At 44.0% G+C, this 22,500-nt stretch overlaps 1 protein-coding gene across 1 annotated transcript in view; it reads right to left on the bottom strand.

The window, feature by feature from the left end:
- lama2 (laminin, alpha 2) overlaps positions 1–22,500 on the bottom strand; it is a gene marked incomplete at its 5' end in the record, with an annotated part of 265,649 nt that overhangs the window by 26,297 nt on the left and 216,852 nt on the right. Inside the window, 17 exon segments of the mRNA XM_083643211.1 lie at positions 1,887–2,007; positions 2,961–3,099; positions 3,649–3,793; positions 4,368–4,530; positions 6,524–6,648; positions 7,518–7,677; positions 8,067–8,200; positions 11,098–11,241; positions 12,277–12,431; positions 15,387–15,569; positions 16,489–16,605; positions 17,260–17,362; positions 18,388–18,526; positions 18,675–18,838; positions 19,597–19,713; positions 21,675–21,806; positions 21,920–21,998. Of these exon segments, the coding sequence (XP_083499337.1) occupies positions 1,887–2,007; positions 2,961–3,099; positions 3,649–3,793; positions 4,368–4,530; positions 6,524–6,648; positions 7,518–7,677; positions 8,067–8,200; positions 11,098–11,241; positions 12,277–12,431; positions 15,387–15,569; positions 16,489–16,605; positions 17,260–17,362; positions 18,388–18,526; positions 18,675–18,838; positions 19,597–19,713; positions 21,675–21,806; positions 21,920–21,998 (2,320 nt within the window).

The raw sequence follows: 22,500 nt of genomic DNA, 5'->3' as shown, positions 1-22,500 counted from the left end.
CTGACCATCACAATTTCACAAGCTCTCCATCCAAATTACACTATACTATTTTAGAAATTGTGTCAAGCCAGTGCGATTGCTAGAAAGAGTTGTGGCTCAGAAATAAACATAATTCTACACAGTCAGACTTTGTTGTTACTGAACTTTTATTTATTACATCATATTGTAGCTGTATCAAATCATGAACCAAATTGATGTGGAATGATAAGCATATTGTCCCATCCCTATTATCTAAGAGTGACATAGTACTGTAGTAGTAATAGTACATATGTAGTATAGTAGTAGTACTAGTACATATACTAGAGTAGTATAGACTGTTGTCACAGAATTGTGTTGGGAACAGTTTGAAACCTATCTTATTTCCTGTCAGCTATTGTATTGGCAAAGAGCGTGGAAGGAAAGAGCCGACATTCATTTTTGGAAACAGAAGCTAGAGGCGCTGCGGTAGCACCAAAGCAGCATCGCCGCCATATTGGCCCCTAAAATCAGCCTCCCTTGCGTCAACAACAGCAGCACAATGCAGACAAAGAGGACACACAACACAAGGAATTTAGCTGTTTAACAGGCTATAAAATATATAAGCTAGATCAGTGGTTCCCAAACTAGGGTACCTATAGCCTTATTGGTGCATGTCGGTAGTACAGGGGGTACTTGGAAAATGGAAAAATGTAAGAATAAATCATGAAAATAAATGAAATGCTAAATCTGGTCAGGAGGCACTAATTGCAACTCTTTCACTCCATTTCATATTATGGGTTAAAGCCCCGAAGGGGCTGAAACCCTATTGTTTTTGTATTGGTTTATTATTAGTCTTACCTCCACATTACATCCTTTACTGACCCCAGTATAATCTGAACTGCTGAGGAGGTTATACGAGTCAGTCTTACCTCCATACTACATACTTTAGTGACCCCAGTATAATCTGAACTGCTGAGGAGGTTATACAGGTCAGTCTTACCTCCACATTACATCCTTTAGTGACCCCAGTATAATCTGAACTGCTGAGGAGGTTATACAGGTCAGTCTTACCTCCACATTACATCCTTTAGTGACCCCAGTATAATCTGAACTGCTGAGGAGGTTATATGAGTCAGTCTTACCTCCACATTACATCCTTTACTGACCCCAGTATAATCTGAACTGCTGAGGAGGTTATACAGGTCAGTCTTACCTCCACACTACATCCTTTAGTGACCCCAGTATAATCTGAACTGCTGAGGAGGTTATATGAGTCAGTCTTACCTCCACACTACATCCTTTACTGACCCCAGTATAATCTGAACTGCTGAGGAGGTTATACAGGTCAGTCTTACCTCCACATTACATCCTTTAGTGACCCCAGTATAATCTGAACTGCTGAGGAGGTTATACAGGTCAGTCTTACCTCCACATTACATCCTTTAGTGACCCCAGTATAATCTGAACTGCTGAGGAGGTTATATGAGCCAGTCTTACCTCCACATTACATCCTTTAGTGACCCCAGTATAATCTGAACTGCTGAGGACGTTATATGAGTCAGTCACACCTCCACATTACATCCTTTAGTGCAGTGGTTCTCAAATTTTTTCACATGAAGGACCCCTAAACTGACAAAAATTTGACCACGGACCCCCATTTGATAGGATTTTGTCCCACGGTCCCCCATAATAAGATTGATGCTTTTAGATGTTTTATTACAGAAAGTATATAAAACCCATGACCAAAATAGTCATTGTGTTACTTATGAATGGAATTATAGCAAAAATAAATTACCCCCCTTTTGGCTGGGGACCCCCTGGAACCCCCTGAAGGACCCCTGGGGGTCCCTGGACCCCCATTTGAGAACCACTGCTTTAGTGACCCCAGTATAATCTGAACTGCTGAGGAGGTTATGAGTCAGTCTTACCTCCACATTACATCCTTTAGTGACCCCAGTATAATCTGAACTGCTGAGGAGGTTATACGGGGTTCTGGAGATTTCAATGTCCCGAAGGCAGCCGGCATAACGCTTCAGATTCACCTCTGGCCTACAAAGAAATGAAAATGCTTACTTCAAAAAAATAATATGCATGTACTTCTCTCTTTCTTAGTGGTGTAACATCATCAAAAATAATATACATATCACATACCGTATACATAGACAATCTTAGTCTAGTATGTACTTGTTAACATCATCAAAAATAATTGGCGATATAGCATTGAAGCCAGTGTATCATGTATCCAGAAGCAGAGCCTGAGCTCGCTCACACACACACACACACACACACACACACACACACACACACACACACACACACACACACACAGGGCTAGACTCTAGCATCAGCGTGGCTAGCTTCATGCAGAGGGTGATTTACAGTGAAATTCATTTTATCTGTAACTTTTTGTTTACCTGGCTTTCATGCTGTAAGACAAAACAGGATATGACATCATTAGCACACTGACATGCAAACACACACAAATATTGTACAGTGACCCATCTAAACTAAAGTATTCGTTTACCACTGTGAGTAGTGCTGACTAAATCCTTAACTCATCTACTCAACCTGCTGCAAAATGACAGTGCAAACATACAGAATACATTTGACACCATTCATCTCTGTATTAATGAGATTGGTTATGGTAAATGGTAAATGGCCTGCATTTATATAGCAGTTTTACTCAAAGCACTTTACAATGAATAGGTACATTCACCCATTCACACAGACATTCACACACCGATGGTGGCAAGCTGCCACGCAGGGTGCTTGCTGGCAGAGCAACAACAAAAAAAGACTTAACTTTATCTGTAAATATCTTCATCACTCTAATTTTACATCACTGAAGTGTCCAAGAAGTTCTACAGTACACAAGGAAATAGAATGTCTGCCTGATTGCCTGACTGATTGATATTACAATATAGTTGATATTTACCATTTCAAATACACGTGGCGGTTAATACAGCCTGTGTGTGTGTGTGTGTGTGTGTGTGTGTGTGTACCTGTAGTTTCCAATAGTAGGCAGCCCTCCAAAGTAGATCTTCTGGTTTTCCTTGAGGTTCAGGCCAGTAGCTGAGCCCTGAGATGTGGCCACCATCTTCTCCTCAGCACCGCTGTCAATATCCACTATCGTCACCGTGGCTTTGGAAACAGAGGAATAGAGATACATGAAGGCAGACAGATAGAGGTGTGTGTGTGTGTGTGTGTGTGTGTGTGTGTGTGTGTCTGTGCGTGTGTGTGTGTGTGTGTGTGTGTGTGTGCGTGTGTGTGTGTGTGTGTGTGTGTGTGTGTGTGTGTGCACGTCTGTGCGTGTGTGAGAGAGAGAGAAAGAGAGAGTGCAATGCAATTCACTGCTGTCTTTACTGATTCAGTCAATCAATGATTTTATTATTCAATAAATGTCCAATGTAATCTAATCTAATTTAGTATATTCCAGTCTAGTCTAGTCTAGTCTAATTTAATCTACTCTATATTTTAATCCGATCAAGTCTAGTCTAATCTGGTCTACTCTAATACAGTCTGATCTGGTCTATTCTATTCTAATTTGGCTCTATTCAATTAAAAATTAGCATACATTAGCTAGTTAACTAGTGTAGCCATGCTCTCAAATCTTCTCCTGTCTGCTCGATTGATCTCATCTCTCCATTCAGAAATCCATTCCTTCCTTCCATCCATCACTGCAGTGTGCACCTTGTTTCTTGTTGCGGGCCATGGTGAGGGACTTCCAGCGGCCATCGTTGTGGCGGCTGGCTGAGGTGGCGGTGCCCACTCCAGACCCCAGGTCAAAGGTCGCCTTCACCCGGCCTTCTGACAGCTCCAGGGCCATGAAGTCCTTCTACAGAGAGAGAGCAAGACCTCAGCAGCATGCTTCGTCACTGTTTCTTCAGTAGAGGGTGCTCTCTAGAAAGAAGCCAACAACTTGACCTTTCCTAACTCTCACCACCTACTTCCTGCTTCAGCTAAAAACCAGCCTTGAAAAAATATGAATGGTGGTGAACAGCGAGAGACAATCCTGTTTTTGGGCCCCATATCAATTGTGCCACATTTGAAGTACACGTGATTTTTCCTCCATTTAAAAGATTACTTTGTCAAGAAACCCGCAGTCTGTCGTAAAACTGAAACGTAATAGTTTTGTATGAAACCACTCAATCAACTACATCATATACAGTGTGTGTGTGTTTACGCACGCACACACACACACACACACACACACACACACACACACACACACACACACACACACACACAGGGAGGTGGAGGGTAAACACAACTAAACACAGTTTACCTACCTCTTTGAAATGACTCACCTATTTTCAGATCAACTGTATTGATCAATGAGGGGAAACAAGGTGGGTAAACTACTCACCTCTGTATTTAACACTACTACACCCCTGTTTACGCATACGTACCATATCCTCAGTAGCCAGGTACATGAGCAAGGCATCAGAGGAGAAGGTGCGGAAGTTGAAGGTGACGGTGGAAATGTTGGGGTTCCACCTTGTGGGGCGTCCCACCGCGGCATAGCCCTCCCCGTCCAGCTGGACCGTCCCCTCACTGTCTGAGCGCTGGGGGCTAACAGAGACAAGAGACAGTGTGCTTTACCATAGCTGTGTTTCCTTCCAAGGGTCTACTGAAATTGAAGCACACTTAAATATAATGAAATGATGTCTTGGACCATTTTCAATAATGAAGACTACTTAACACTGTACAGCCAACGCCCAGTTCACGTCATATCACAGTGCACACCCCCTTTCTTTGAGGATGTATAACCCATTCATTGTTAGGCTCGCCCCCTTTCTCTGATGCTGTCTCCTCACCCATTCACAGTTTACCACACATGTGGCAATGACCAATCAGCCCAAGCTATTCCTCTCCAGCTGATCCCAATCACCTAATCAGCATAGTATATCAGGGTCCATGTTTTACTCTGTTTGCTATGTGCTGTGTATGTGCCATGTGTCATTCTTAGTTGCTGATCATCATCGCTGAAGCAGTTGTTTTCGCCCCACCTCCTCCCCTGACCACCACCATCGTCATGACTCCTGATTGAAGAATTCCCTATGGGGGATTTCCTATCCTATTCTTCACTGACGACGCCCTCTCATCATCTCAGGAGAGCGTTGTCATATCATGGACAAAAATGACAAAAAATGTGTTATTGTAAGTCGCTTTGGATAAAAGCGTCTGCCAAATGACGTAATGTAATGGATAATACGCCAAAATTAATTTGTTGTATCATTAAAGCTTGTTAAACTTTCTACTAGTCTCTCGTTATTGAAATGCTAATTAGGTGAGCTTCAAGCATTTGGAAAGAATGAATGATTGGGCTAGCCTGGCTCCAGACCTTCGAAGTCCCGCCCACTCCACAGAGTTGTGGAGTTGGCTGTTCTCGTAATGAGTTTACGAGTTGACAATTGGCTACATGCACAACTTCTTTACTTCCTGAAATCAGTACAGCTTCTTTATTTCCTGTCCTACACTATTGGATGAACTGATTAATCAGGTGTGCCTGATCATTGTTGTGACTGCAGCACACCTGACATTAATCAGTTCATCCAATAGTGATGACAGGAAATAAAGAAGCTGTACTAATTTCAGGAAGTAGTGGAGTTGTGCATGTAGCCCATTCAGTCTGAATATCAGGCTATGAATCGTCTTCTTCAGTGTCAGAAAACAAATTCAGAGGAAAATGGAAAGTGTCTTTTCAATTGAGAAACGTGATTTCATTCAGCAAGTCTTTTGTGTTTGTTAACATTGCCCATATTTTAAGCTTTTACCCAAAGACGATAAAAAAGAAACCTCTGCTATACTTTAATGCATTAATTTAAGGCCATACAAATTAATTTCCATCATGGGGCATCTGGAGTGTAGCGATAGATTCCCTGCGTACCAACACAAGGATCGCACTTTGGTGCCTCCATACATGCATGGTCGGGCGTCCATACAGGCACGATTGGCTGTGTCTGCAGGTGGGAAGCCGGATTAAGGGTATGTGTCATGGTCGCTGCACTAGCGCCTCCTCTGGCCGGTTGTGGCGCCTGTTCAGGGTGGAAGGGAACTGGTGGGAAATTAATAGCGTGATCCTCCCACGTGCTACGTCCTGCCGGTGAAGCTCCCCGCTGTCAGATGAAAAGAAGCGGCTGGCCTATCTCCCCGGATCGGCAGAGGGTGGAGCAGCGACCGGGGCAGCAGGGGGAAATTGGCCAAGTACAATTGGGGAGAAAAATGGGGGGAAATTCAGAAAAAATAATAAAGATCCCCCCCCCCCCCCCCATCACTGTTAAAATAAGAAAAGACAAAAATATAACCTTGCGGGTTGTTGCAGCAGCAAAAGTAGTAGGATACCGCAAAGAGAAATATAATACTTATAAAAACGCTGTGAGCGTATGAGGGCATTAAACATGGATGTAAAAAGATGTCAATGACATGTGAATACAGTATATGAATTCACAGCATCTGCAGTGGTCAAAATAACAACAGTAAACTAAGACAAAGAAAAACTGCATAAAACGTGTACGCTACAAAAATTGTGTGTGTGTGAGTGTGAGTGTGTGTGAGTGTGTACCTGACAACACATCCCTTGCAGTCTCCCTGTCTCTCTCTGTAGTTCCACAGTCCAATAGGTTTGTTATCCAGGAAGGTCTCCCCCATGCAGCCTGTGAACGTGGTCATCCTCACAGCGTCTGCTTTCTACAAGATAGACAAGAGAAAGAACTCTCTGATCAATCTAAATGTGTTATTGTTAGGCCCATGCCTGTCATGTTAGGAACATGCCGCTCCACAGGGCTTCCATCCCTAACCTTGACCCATATCCAAACCATAACCCCAACCCCAAGGCCTCCCTGACCTTTGCCTAACGCCAATGCAAGTGCACCAGGGTGGCTCACTAACCGTGTGTGTCCATGTGCATCCAAACATGACGCACAAGGGTACCATGCAGACAGACAGACAGACAGACAGACAGAAAGACAGATCAGACAGACAGACAGATAGGCAGACAGACAGAAACACAGACAGACAGACAGACAGACAAGCAGACAGACAGACAGAAAGACAGACAGACAGACAGACAGACAGACAGACAGACAGACAGACAGACAGAAAGACAGGCAGGCAGGCAGGCAGACAGACAGGCAGACAGACAGAAAGACAGGCAGACAGACAGACAGACAGACAGACAGACAGACAGGCAGACAGACAGATCAGACAGACAGGCAGGCAGACAGACAGACAGACAGACAGACAGACAGGCAGACAGACAGGCAGGCAGGCAGGCAGACAGACAGACAGGCAGGCAGACAGACAGGCAGACAGACAGACAGACAAGACAGACAGACAGGCAGACAGGCAGGCAGGCAGACAGACAGACAGACAGACAGACAGGCAGACAGGCAGGCAGGCAGACAGACAGACAGACAGACAGACAGGCAGGCAGACAGACAGGCAGACAGGCCGGCAGACAGACAGACAGACAGGCAGACAGGCAGGCAGACAGACAGACAGACAGGCAGACAGGCCGGCAGACAGACAGACAGACAGACAGGCAGACAGACAGGTACCTTGGCAGTGCCCAGTATTCCTCCTACGAAGAGGTAGGCATTTTGGTCAACGTCAAGGATGGTGAAGGCTGTGGGTGAGTTGGCGCTGGCCGGGGTCGGCATCATACCAGCCATGGAGCCTTCCAGTGGATACACTGATATGGTACCATTCAACCCATTACTGAAGAGAGAGAGAGAGAGAGAGAGAGAGAGAGAGACAGACAAACAGACAGAGAGATAGAAGGAGAGGGGGGAGACAGCTGCATTTGTGATGCATGTTTTTTGGATGTTTGAAGGATTGCTGCATCCATGTGTGAGACAGACAAGCATGTGTGTATTTGCGTGTACAGTATGTGTGTGTGCGTCTGTGTGTGTGTGTGTGTGTGTGTGTGTGTGTGTGTGTGTGTGTGTGTGTGCGCACGCCTGTGTGTGTATGCGCACGCCTGTGTGTGTGTGTGTGTGTTCTCTCAGTGTAATGCAATACCCTGCATTTCGTTGAGGCTTTTCTAGCCCAGAGAAACTGGTGTGCAGGTATGTGTGTGTGTGTGTGTGTGTGCGTACGATTCTTACCGGTAGGCTTCTATCCTGTGCCAGTTGCCGTTGTGAATGGTGAGGTGGGGGTACTCCACTCTCCCTACACCTGAGCCCACGTCCCACAGGAAGCTCACCTTCCCCTTACGCATCTCCAAGGCCAGGAAGTCAACCTGAGAGACACACAAAGCATGTATATATATATATATATATTAGGGATGTCACAATATATCGTCCCACGATATGTCGCGATATCAAAACGTGACAATATGTATCGTTGAGATGAAATCTCATATCGCGGGAAAAAGAAGCTGAACATGGTGGCACTGATCTGCATCTGATTGCATGCTCGCTCTCCTTTTCATTGCTTTGTTTGAACAGACGAGGGACGTTACAGACACGGAGGATGAAAATGGTGAAATCACTCAAATTAGTGTGGAGGATGCCTCCTCAACTTACAAATTGATCGCAAAAAAATATTGTTAAAATATCGTATCGTATCGTTATCGTGAACCCAATATCGTGTATCGTATCGTAAACTGGGTGTATCGTGACACCCCTTATATATATATATATATATATATATGCAAAATATGATAGGGTCATTGCAACTGGCCCACCTTTACAGGTACTCTGCCCTGCACCATCTGTGAGCCAGTGGCATCGCTCTTTCCTCTCCTTCCTCCTCCCTTCAGACTGTGCTAGGCAGGGGCGTCCTCATCCCTGAGCCAAGTCTGGACTTGGCCGCCTATATATACCTATATATACTGTATATATATATATATATATATATATATATATATATATATATATATATATACATATATATATATATATATATAACCAGCCTGTAGATGTGTTTGGCTGATCAGATCTCGAATGTATCTTGGGTGTATCTCCATGTGGATTTAATACAGTCTGATCAGCCTGCATGTTGATGTCAGGTTGAGTTTTCTCTACGAGTGGATTTTTCACACTATCCTGCTGCATTGTGATTAATGGTCTTATTACACATTTAGGAGACGAGAAGTGTGAGCATATGCTCTCATCTGGATGTTGTCTCTGAGGTACACACAGCACATTACTATTCATATACACTATTAGAGAATATTAGTGAGAGTCTCATATAAAGACAAAACACACAGACACAGGCACAGGCACACACACACATGCACACACACACGCGCGTGCGCGCACACAGATACAGTAAACTCATACACACACACACAGACTCGCACGCACATACACACAAACACACACACAGACTCACACACACACACACACACACACACACACACACACACACACATATACACACTTCTGAGTCAGATGGAGCAAAGCAGTGATTTCTCAGGGGAAATCAGGCCAAAGTAGATCGCAACATAAACTTGCTGTTAATTGCTGCTGCTTGTTAAGACGGACACACACACACACACACACACACACACACACAGGTGGGTGGGTGCGTGTGTGGTGGGTGCGTGTGTTTACAAGTGTTTTAGTAGAGTATGATATTAATTATTCTCATATTAGGCAAAACTCGTTGGGAGTATGTGTAGTGTAGTGTGTGTGTGTGTGTGTGTGTGTGTGTGTGTGTGTGCGTGTGTGTGTGTGTGTGTGTGTATGTGTAGTGTGTGTGTGTGTGTGTGCGTATGTGTGCGTGTGTGTGTGTGTGCGCGCACGCACGCACGTGTGTGTGCTCAGAGAGAGAGAGAGAGAGACAGACAGACAGAGTGTGTGTGTGAGAGAGAAAGGAATGCTGGTGTGTGTTTGTGTCTGTGCATTTCTGTGGGTGTGTGTGGGTGTGTGTGACAGAGATGCTGGTGTGTGTTTGTTTGTTTGTTTGTGTGCGCGTGTGTGTGTGTGTGTGTGTGTGTGTGTGTGTGTGTGTGTGTGTGTGTGTGTGTGCGTATGTGTGCGTGTGTGTGTGTGTGTGTGCGTGTGTGTGGGCGCACGCACGCGCGTGTGTGTGTGCTCAGTTTTGAGCCAAGACACTTTAAGTATGATAAATGCTGCACAGTGTATAGCATCCTAACCATCATAAAAATATGATTAAGGTTCTAATATCAAACACTGGTAAAAATAATAATAAAATCAGCAATAGTAGCAGAGGCCTACAGTATATAGTAGCAGAGGCCTATATAGACAAAGTCTGACTAGGTTGTTCTCAGGCTTACTGACCAATAACATGCAGCCATGTACAATATATGACATGAGTAACTTGGAAATGACTATTGTTTTGTGTGAGGACAGGGAATTACTAGACTAGACTAAACAATAGGTTTAGGTTTCTACATACAGTACATGACAAATCACAATACATGTGTTTGGTATGTGTGTGTGTGTGTGTGTGTGTGTGTGTGTGTGTGTGTGTGTGTGTGTGTGTGCGTCTGTAAACTCCTTTCAGCGCTAACAGCGATGCGAACAGCTAGCAGCGATGCTGACGCCAGCCAGAAACTCTTGTCTGTTGCTGTTGACTGTAGCTTTGCCTCCCATGTACAAAACCACACAGTTTACACCCATTTGTTTATGTGACTCTTCTCGTGGCTTGTTAGCCAGCCAGCTAGCCGGCTAGTGAAGCCTACACGGCAGGCAGGCAGGCAGGACTGTCTGAGGCTGGCTAGTGAACTGAGTGCTGCCCTCTCTGGTCGGGAGACCGCGCATGCGCCAATTCACACCGTGTATCGTGTGCCATGGCCGACCAATGGTGGAACTTCATCACTCACTCACACTGTGACTAAGGAACAAACTAACGGATGGAGGTGATCCATAGTTCCCCCCAATGCTCTCCCTTTGGTGGGGGACAATAGACTCTAGAGCACCGCAGGAAGGAGTCCAGAAGTAGCATGCTGGATCTTCAGGGGAAAAGTGAATGGGGTTTTAGAATGGGGATTTCACTTAAATGCATAAAATAAGGTCTGTGGTTAACAAAAGTTTATGGGAGTGGTAATTTGGGTTCAGCAGGATAATCTTCACAAACGTGAATCACTTTTATAACAATGTGTGTGCATGCGTACGTGCATGCATGCGCGTGTGTGTGTGTGTGCTTATTTCTAGTGTGTATACGCACATATTTGGCAGATCCGAGGTAGAAGAGCAGGTTATCGGCGGTGGTGGTCTTGACATGAAGGGTGATGGTGTTGTACCTGCCTTTACGGATGTCGGGGCGGTAACTACGGAGACAGTCTCCGCCCGATGACACAGACACTTTGATCTGGGAGGGAGAGAAGAGAGATACACGCTTAGTTTACATACAGTACTGTATATAAAGTGTAACAGCACAGGCGAGGCTGGTTTCGAACCTTCGGATCTGTCATTTACAAGAGCAACACGTTAACCATCAGACCAAAGGGACAATCCCATTGGCCAAGGACCAACGTGCCGCTTTATACATCGAGACCCAGGATCGCTACAATAGTATTAATTTGCATATTTTGCATTGGTATTTACAATGGTTTTTATGCAGTTGAAAGTATTGGGATGGTGGTGGGTGGTAAATGTTTATTATGTATTGTGACGATTAGATCGTCATTTGATCATTCGTGAGCTGTCATCTGTCAGATTAAATGTCAGTCAGTGTTTGTCATTGTGGGCTAATTTGACCATGTGACATTCAGGACTAGATGCTGGACTTTGAGTGTTTACCTTTGCATCTTATTATTATAAAAGGGAGCATGTGGGCAATGTTCAATTTTGTCCTGGAAGTGATGTAATCAGTGATGTCACTTGAGAAATTGTGACATCACTGATGATGTCATAGGCATTGTGACATCATCAGTGATGTTATAAGAGCAATTGTGATGTCATCAGTGATGCAAAGTTCATCATCAGTTTGTGACATCATCAGTGATCAAGTGAGCCCGCACAGCGGTTGAGCTGCAGGGTGGGCGATGCCGCGCAGCGGCCGAGCTGCGTATGCAAGCTGCAGGGCGAGCGCGCGAGATGCCTAGTTATTATAAATGTATTACTATTATAAACATATATTTCAATATTCAAATAGACAAATAGAACAATAGAAATAGAAAAAAAATAGAGGGAAATAAATGTTTTTCATTGATTTGTTAAGTAAACCCTTTTGCAGAAACAGCTCCCCACCAGGAGGGGGTGTTGCAGCCTCCTAAGCACCCGTAGTTCCAGCGTATCTGAGCCAAAGGTGCAGTTCAGATAGACTGAGACGGGGCCAAACTATTATGATAGTAGATCAGAGAAACACTTTCAAAGCCGTGCCGTGACAGTATCAACAACTCACTGAATTAGCTTGTTTCCTTGCTTGGTTGATGAGTTCCTTGATTTGTGAGATGTTCCGCCTCAAATTGTCCTGCAGCTTTTTGATTGGCTGCAGCTTCTCCAACAGCCTATCAGCTTCGTCCTCCAAGTCTTTCACTTTAGCTCCTGCAGCGTGGACTGAGGAGAGAGGGGGGTGAGGGACAGCAGTGACACAGCACTCGTACAGCAGTTCAACATCAGGAGGAGGAAGCGTGTGAAGGTGCCAAGAAGATGCTGTATTATGGCAGGAAAGGACATGGCTGGCATCACTCAAAGGAGAAGACGGAGAAAGATGGAGGGAGATATGGATGGGACAGGCAGTGAGAGCCCAGCCATTAGTGTAGCTCACTATCCCATTAGACTTTTCTACACTACAGACCAGTAGCGGAGCGTACGCCGGGGCAGAGGGTGCGGCCGCCACGGGCCCACTCGTCAGGGGGGCCCATCAAAAAAAATTTTTTTTTTTTTTTTTTTTTTTTTTTGCAGGCCAGGCCACCGGGCCCGGCTGGCAACCTGTGCTTTTATTTTTCTTCTTCAGAACAAGCTTGTCTGTAAAGTGGCTTCACTGTAGTCTTTCTTGGACATAATATTACTTGGCTCAATGAGTGACAAATTGTGTTTTCGGATATAGGGGCTATCAGCTATTTTACAGTTGTGACTTAAAATGACTTTATTTAATAAAGTCAGTGGTGTGAGTGTGAGAGGAATTCAATCAATAGACAATAACATTGGTGTGTTTAAAATGAGATATTCCACTAAATATGGCTAAAACTGATTCTAAAAAGCAAAAAAGGCCAATTTTTCTTCGCCGCCGGCCGCCCCCCTGAAATGTTCGCCCCCTCTGGGCTGTTAGGGTAGCTCCGCCCCTGCTACAGACTCAAGCACTGAAAAGTGTCGGAGGAAAGAAAGACGGACAGTGGATGGAAGGAAGAAAGAAAGAAAGAGAGGATGGAAATAAAGTTCAGTGTTATATGGAGCCCTCATGCTCTAGCCGAGCAGAATAGAATAGAGACATTATTAGAAGCAGCTATATGGCTATTAAAGATGGCGATAAGAATACTAGAGGAGATAGAAGGTGGTGCACCAATAGTGTTGTTGAAGTCAATTATCCGGCCAGGCTGATGTGATTGGTATACATTTCGTAAAATGCTTATAAAAAAGAAGAGATGTTTTGAGATGTTTTATAACATCTAACTCGGCCCAAAACCTTTTTGGTCTGAGTGAATGTTATGGTCTCTCCTGATTCTGAATATAGCTGAATCACTTGGTTTGACAAAGTAAAAAAAAAAAAAAAAAAGCATTTTACGAAATGTCTATGGAAAAAATAATGGCGGATGAAATCCCTTGGTGTGGATGCCAAACCCGGAAGAGGGCATGGCTTTGGCACTCTACTGATGAAGCCCAAAGACACCAAGAACTAAGAATAAATATAAAGCTGCTAATGATAGTGATTTTTTAAATATAATGACCCGTATAATGACATTTTTTGTAGCAAGGTCTAAACAGCAAATGCCAATCAAAGTTCTCAGCATTACTCACACTTGATTATGGTATTGGTGCACCACTTGTAATAATAAAAGCTTATATTGAGGTAAGTGAAAATAAAAAGCTTATATTGAGGTAAGTGAAATATACATACTGATAGCTGTTTGGGGTGGAGGAAAACAGAGAGACAGAGACAAAATGTCAGGTTTTGGGTTGTGATCAAATCATATTTCACTCATTTATGATGCTGTCAGATGATAATCTCCAAAAGTTAGCATTCAAGGAATTAAGTAATTTTCAGATTCAGTTTTGAGATTGGGTTATAAGCATTTTTGAAATTATCTAATGGGTGCTGAAAGAGATTCATAGGACCTGTAATTCAAATCAGTAAGAAAGAAAACCATTCTAATTTGAAGGTACACCGTTTACATGGTTTACACACAACAGCAATGGCTTAATATCCAGGACTATACATGAACAACATGCAACCAATAATAATAAGAAATAAATAATACATTACATTAAAAGAGCTAAATGCAATATTCAGCTCTACTAGATGCCCGCAAAACACTATTATATATGTAGCGAGAGAGGCGAGTTATATTGTTTTGAGCAGTGAAAGAAGCCATGCCCCTCTCTGTGTTGTGTTGTCTCTTGTTGGCCTCCCCCTCGTTTATAAACAGACAGAGCGACCCAGCGACACTTGACAGCATATATTGATCTGTGATTGTGATTGAAAAAATGAAACAGCCGTGCCTGTCAAAATAAGGTTAGTCTCTGATTGTATGGCAGTTTGGGACCGTGTGTTTGCTGGTTTTGGTTTCAGTTTTCACGCTCTGCATGTCTGCACAGCAAAGGCTGGTCAGGGTGCTTGATATAGACAGCAGATAGCTATAGGAGAGCGATACGAGTGCATATGGTGGCATGGGAAGCAGCGCATATCTTTTTTATAGACTGTGTTTACGTCTGATGTTACAGCTCTAGCGTGACATCTAGTGGGCAAAAAAAGTGCATATAGCTCCTTTAAGCTGAACATAAGTTGCAGGAACGTCTTTCACTCATCCCCAAATTGAGAGTTTCAGAAAATGATCTCAGAGGGGAGCCATTAAATAAAGATAATATTCATTTTGGGACAGAAATGTTTATGACCCAAGATTTCCAATATTGATCAATATTGACAATAACTTTGATGCAAGCAATCCTCTTATGAGCACATGTCATATTATTGCGAAACCAGCCAAGTATGATAGTTCTTACTGTTTTATATCCAATAGAAACATTCTTTATGGTTTTATGCACTCTTCTCACTATAGTCATGGCTCATGGGTCTGTTGGAAAAAGGGTTTGGAGAGTGAAAGAGCAGTTCTTGCTGTACTTTCTACTGTTCAACTTTTGATTCGCCAATAGAAAAAGCCCTGTCAGATCAGATTTGGGTTTGGGTTTACTCTTTGATGCTGACTGGCATTTTTTTTTAAATAAAACGATACTTGCTTTGTATGGGCCAAAATGAGAAATGTTACTGCTGTCTTCATTGTGAGAACCGCCAGTTGGAAGTTTTCTCACTGATATTGTACTACGATGCAACTAGCCAATAGTGGGGGTGTTTACTGTTTTTCTCGGGGTCCTGGATCATCTGATTGGCTGCGTTGACGGTGTCTTCCAGCTCGCTGTAGTTCCTCTGGAGGCCGCGGAGGCGCAGATTCAAATCCCCCAGACGCTCCAGGACGTCTATGGCCGTGGCATTTGCATCAGCCGCCACAGCCTTGGTGGCCGCTAGCTTGGCTGCTGTGTCTGTCAAGGAACGTAAAAACAGAAACACAGTATATTTACACACAGTATTTAGACACAGTACATGAATATTTACACACTGTATTTAGACACAGTACATGTATATTTACACACAGTATTTAGACACAGTACAAGTATATTTACAGACAGTATTTAGACACAATACATGTATATTTATACACAGTATTTAGACACAGTACATGTATATTGACACACAGTATTTTTAGACACAGTACATTTATCGGTGGCTGTAGCACTGATGATCAGTCCTAACCAAGTTTGGAATGTAAAATCTGGTCAATTTCAGCCTATAATCCTTCTGTAGTGATTCCCAAAGTGTGTTTCCGAAATTGACGGAGTGTTGCTGTGTCAACGATGATTGACACTTTTCTTTTTCTTTTTTTTGTGCGTCAATTTCGGACAAAAAAAACCTTGACTTGGTGTTCAAAGACCTGAAGTCTGGTATGTTGATCAGAGTTGTGATTAAAGGGTTGGGTGGGCCGTAGCGCTCTTACGTTTGGCAATGGCTGCTTTATTTCATCTGCAGGGATTTGAGCAAGAATTGAACAAGTTGTGTTCATGTTGGGACTTAGGATGTGTGCGTGGTGATGTGTGTGTGTGTGCGTGTGTGTGTGTGTGTGTGTGTGCACACGCGTGCGTGGTGATGCTCCTTCCACTTCGCTTCAACAACCTCACTACCACTGCAGTGCGTTTCTGTGTATGTGTCTGTGTGTGTGTGTGTGCTTGTGAATATTGACTTGTGTCAAGTTGAGTTTATCAGAGCAGCTGACCTCTCCATGCAGTGCTACACTGATATTGATCCACTCTCTCTTTCTCTCTGTCTCTCTGTCTCTCTCTCACACACACACACACACACACACGCACGCACGCACGCACACACAGTGTATTCCTGTAGTCTTACCATCGGGGACAGCATTGAGTGTCTCCATACTTGCGTTGACAGCTTTGAGCAGGTCTTTGTTTTTGTCTTTGGCTGCTTTAACTCGGCCCTTCAACCCGGCCACAGTGGCTGCGTTCTCTACACAAACACACAAAAAGTAACACACACACACACACACACACACACACACACACACACACAACCACCCACCCACACCCACACACACACACACACACACACACACACACACACACACACACACACACACACATACATATCAAACACTTAACTATTTTTACACATTATGTTTGTTATCTTTACATAGATTATTGTATATTGTACTGGTAGTTTAGTTATTTAATAGTCTTGCATTCCGGAATAGGGATGCATGATATTGGATGTTTTTTGCCAATATCCGATATGCTGATAATTTCCAACTTTTTGGCCGATTGCTGATGCTGATAAATGCGCACTTCTCTCTCCACCTAATTTCAGAGAATATGAAATCTCTCCTGTAGTGGAATTAACACATGATTATGTCTACTCTCATCATGATGGCCCTGGCAGATGCAGAGAGAAATACAGTGCTTTTCAAAATGTACACATTCACTGGGCAATAAAACTATGTTAATCATGGAACATTTGGTCATAATTATAGCGTCATTTTATCGGTATATCAGCAGAAATGTTCGTTTTGGGCCAATGCCGATATTTCATTTTTAACCCTTTATCGGAAGATACAGATGACATGACGATATCATCATGCACAGGAGTAACACACACACACAGTACCTTTGACATCATTTTGAAGTTGTTTAGCTTGATTCAACAGTCTGTTACTCTTCTGGAGGGAGGCTTTAGCTGCCTCCTTAACCGGGACCTCTGGACCTGAAGCCTACACACACACAAACACACACACACACACACACACACACACACACACACACACACACACACACACACACACACACACACACACACACGACAGAAGAGAAGATGTCACTCACAGATATTAAGTGAATTAAATGAAAAATTTAACAAGCCAAAACATTTCATAAGAGCAGGGTGCCTTGCTCATGAGCTCTGCAGCAGGGGTAGGCACAACAACCACACACACGCACATACACACACACACACACACACACACACACACACACACACACACACACACGCACACGCACAGACAACCTCTTGTGCTGAAAGTACACTTTCATAACAGACTATCTCTATCACAAGTATGCTCACTCTCTCTTTCTCTCTCTCTCTCTCTCTCTCTCTCCCTCTCACACACACTCATACACATCCTGTAGATACCTGAGTACAGGCATTCTGGCTACGCAGATACGACCATAACAGTGTACTTTTAGCATATACACGATGTAAGCGTGTGTCTGTGTTTGTGTGTGTGTGTGTGTGTGTGTGTGTGTGTGTGTGTGTGACTGTGTGTGTTCGACTGTGTGTGTTCATTTTCTTGTCTCTTCACTGTCACAACAAGAGAGAAAATCAATAAAATCCTTGAGAAGATTTAACTAATGACATCATCAATAAACACACTCCACTGGGATACTTAGCTGATGGTTCTCAGCTATACATTATGCCAGGCTGCAGCACATTTACCTCAGTGATCACACTGTCAAATATGATGTCAATAGTTGTGTGTGTTTGTGTGTTTGTGTATGCGTGTGTGTGTGTGTGTGTGTGTGTGTAGTATGCATGTGTGTGTATGCGTGTGTGTGTGTGTGTGTGTGTGTGTGTGTGTGTGTGTGTGTACAGCTGTATGTGTGTGTGTGTATGCATGTGTATGTACAGCTCTGTGTGACACTATGTTCTTGCTATGTGTGTGTGTGTGTGTGTGTGTGTGTGTGTGTGTGTGTGTGCGAGTGTGTGTGCGTGTGCGTGTGCGTGTGTGTATTCTCTCACCAGTGCCAGTGCCTCGGCAGCTCTCTGCTTGGCTGTCTTTGCCTCTTTCTCTGCTGCGTCGACATTGGCTTTTATGTTACTGTAGGCCTTGAAGGCAGCTGTCGCGTTGAAGGAGAGATTCTTAGCTTCAGCCAAAATACTGAGAGGAGAAGAGAGGAGAGCCACAACTGAATAGGGCTTTGCATTTAAAAAATCATTTGTCATCTTTTTTATGCCTTTATGTTAAACAATTAAAAACAGAATGTTTAAGTGTATTGAGGTGTAGGTGTGTTGAGCTGTGTGTCTACCCGTCCAGAATGCCAGCAGATTCGTTGAGCTGCTGGGCGTGTTTCTCAGCGTCGTCTACGTGATTGGCCAGGCTGCCATCACTCAGACCGTTGGTGAGGCCACTGACTTTAGAGTCCAGCTGGTCGTGGAGAGGGCCCAGCTCTCTCTCCATCTCCTCCAAGTCCTACAGACAGAGAGAAAACACACTCACTCACATTATTGACAGCTGTGTGTTTGACATCAAACTGATTGATGGGCTCATTTGAATAACTTTCTGTTTTAGTGTTTGTTGTTGCCTTGTTGTCAGATGTGTCGACTGTTAAATTCACTGTTATATTCCTAGTACCTACAGATTCCATGCCAATAAAACTGTTTGAAGTTAAGTTAAGAAAGTGGAAGAGAAAGTGAGACAAGAGTGCGTTTACATGCACACTAATAAACCATCTATTATTGGATTCCAAGAGTTACCTGATTATCAAGTGGTCATGTAAACGGCATCCTTTACCGGATAAAGGCCGTTATCGGTTTATGAGAAAACCGATAAACACACCTAGGTTTCTGCTGAATCATCAGGTTTAGGGAAAGAAGGGGAAGAGGAGGACTTCCATTCCTTCGGTTTCCAGGGACTTTAAATGTTTTTATTTGTTCTTTTCCCCTGCTGCAACGGCAGTGCAATAGCACTGCAGCAAAGTGGCCAAACGAAACGAGAAACAACTGTATTTTCCAAAATTCTGTGCCAGAAAGTTTCAAGTCACACTTTAACAAACTCTGGACATCTTCTAGTACCTATTTTCCTTGTTGAAGGTGTATGTTGACCTCAGGTAAAAGGAGCAAGAATAAAATGAGGTTCTAAAGAGTTAGTAAGTTTCTACCAGGTCATCTCTGATACTTCTATTGTATCTGCTTGTTCTGTTCTGTAAGTTTCTACCAGGTCTCTAGTACCTCTATCTCCTTGTTGATGTTGTCAGAGAACTGGTTAGCTTCGGCCAGTAGACGTTCTCCTTCTCCAAGGACTTCCTGGGTTCCTTGTTTGACCCCACTCACTGCAGACCGCTTCCTCTGTAAAACAACAATGTGGGGTCAGTAGCTATGTTTCTATGTGGGGTCTTGTCGCCTCAAGCCAGTCTCCACTAAATCTCGCCACACACATCTCCCCCACACACATCTCCCCCATACACACACATCTCCCCCATACACACACATCTCCCCCACACACACATCTCGTCAGATCTCCCCCACACACATCTCCCCCACACACACATCCCCCACACACATCTCCCCCACACACACATCTCCCCCACACACACATCCCCCACACACACATCTCCCCCACACACACATCTCCCCCACACACACATCTCCCCACACATCTCCCCCACACACACATCCCCCACACACATCTCCCCCACACACATCTCCCCCACACACACATCCCACACACACATCTCCCCCACACACATCTCCCCCACACACATCTCCTCCACACACACATCTCCCCCACACACACATCTGGCCAGATCTCACCCCACACATCTCCCCCACACACACATCTCGCCAGATCTCACCCCACACATCTAACCAGATCTCACCCCACACATCTAACCAGATCTCACCCCACACATCTAACCAGATCTCACCCCACACATCTAACCAGATCTCACCCCACACATCTAACCAAATCTCACCCCACACATCTAACCAGATCTCACCCCACACATCTAACCAGATCTCACCCCACACATCTAACCAGATCTCACCCCACACATCTAACCAGATCTCACCCCACACATCTAACCAGATCTCACCCCACACATCTCGCCAGAAACACACAAAGTCACTTATAGAAGCGGCTGCACCGCTTACAAATCAAAAGACACTTGGTGCTTTGATTAAATAGCAGAAAAGTCAATTGTGTGTATTCCGCTCTTAACTGCATAATGCTTTCTCTGTAGAACAAAAAACCGCAGGGTCAGGGAGAAAGACAGATGGATATAAAGAGAGATGGAGAGCAAGTGAGTGTGTGTGTGTGTGTGTGTGTGTGTGTGTGTGTGTGTGTGTGTGTGTGTGTGTGTGTGTGTGTGTGTGTGTGTGTGTGTGTGCTCCCTGCAGAACACTTCCTCTAGGACATGTATAATAATCTTTGCGATAAATGCTTGTTGTTTTGCTCAGTTAGGAGTTTGTGCTGCCTGCGAGCTTCCCTTGATGATGAATCACAGCCAAAAGGCTGAAAAGGGAAAATAAGAATAATTGGTGTCTGAGATGAAGAGACGGTAAGATGCACCACTCTTTGGGATTTAATGAAGCGGAACAGAAAAGACTAAACAGACACCGTTTGGGTTTTGAAGCTGGAGGCAAGAAAATGTTGGAATACCAGTGCTGTTACTCTAAAAAGTAATCCATTACTCATGACTTTAAACATATTGATCTTCAATTGAATAGAATCAAATGAGTGTAAATATTTCCATGCACAGAAGTCGACCTTTCTTCCATTTGTCATGTGAGCTAGCTCAAGTGTGAGAGGATGACAACTAATTATAATGAAAAGGAATATGGGGACAGGGGTGGGATGTAGTTAAGCTAAGTTAAGTTGTTAAGTTAAGTTAAGTTAAGTTAGGTGAAGTTAAGTTAAGAGGAATATGGGGACAGGGGTGGGATGTCGTTTTATGGTAATTCAACTTCAATATAATATTTAAAAACAAAAATGACTTATTTTGATTGGTAATGTGATAGTAATAATCTAACAGTATGACTGAAATTGAAATGACAATATAAAAATAAAATAGTAATTAATTTCACTACTTGCTACTGGCAAAATAAATTACAATTTTATCACCAAACTCTCATGACGAGTGCAGGAAAATATAATATGCAGCACTCGGTGAGAGTGTGTATTTGTGCAAGAATGCACACGGTTTTATTATGTGTGTGTGTGTGTGTGTGTGTGTGTGTGTGTGTGTGTGTGTGTGTGTGTGTGTGTGTGTGTGTGCGTGCGCGTGCATGTGTGTATATTTCTATCTTACCTCCAGAGCGGTGAGGTTAGCTTGGTTTTGTGCGGCCAGTAACCCAGCCTCCCTTGTCTTTCCCTGGGCAGAGTTAACTAGATCCTGGCCCTCCTGGAGCTTCGCCTGGTGGTCTGACAGCTTCCCTGTGACCTGAGGAAAAGCATTACTTTACATTAGAATAGCATAGAATAGAATAGAATAGAATAGAATAGAATAGAATAGAATAGAATAGAATTATATTTTAGCTGACTTTGTTGTATTACCTCTGCCTTCAGGTCCTCTGTGGCCTGATGGGGGTCTCCAAACAACCGCTTTACTTTCTGATACAACTCCTCTGCTAAACTGGAGCAAGAAGCGGAAAGAGGAGAGGAGGATATTTAGGATTACATTTTGCCAATTTAGATTCTTGTTTCATTCAGTAGACTAAGTCAATATGTGACAATATATCCCAGCTGCTTAGTGCAAGGGAACAAGTGAGAAGAGAATGCTAGATGAAAATCACCTTTAAAGGGGAGAAGAGGTAATTGGAGAGGGGAGGGGAGGGGAGGGGGACAGGAGAGGGGGAGAGAGGAGAGCGGAGGGGAGGAGATGGGAGAGGAGAGGACAGGAGGGGGAGAGGAGAGGAGGAGACAGGAGAGGGGGAGAGGAGAGGAGGAGACGGGAGAGGGGGAGAGGAGAGGAGGAGACGGGAGAGGGGGAGGGAAGAGGGGAGGAGGAGAGGAGAGAAGAGTGGAGGGGAGCAGATGGGAGAGGAGAAGACAGGAGAGGGGAGAGTGGAGGGGAGGAGAGCGGAGGGGAGGAGATGGGAGAGGAGAGGGGAGAGAGAAGAGGACAGGAGAGGACA

Source organism: Poromitra crassiceps (genome assembly GCF_964638095.1).
Source record: "Poromitra crassiceps genome assembly, chromosome: 9".
In the NCBI taxonomy this organism is placed as follows: Eukaryota; Metazoa; Chordata; class Actinopteri; order Beryciformes; family Melamphaidae; genus Poromitra; species Poromitra crassiceps.
Note: the sequence above shows the minus strand (reverse complement) of the source record. Positions and strands in the feature narration are given on the sequence as shown.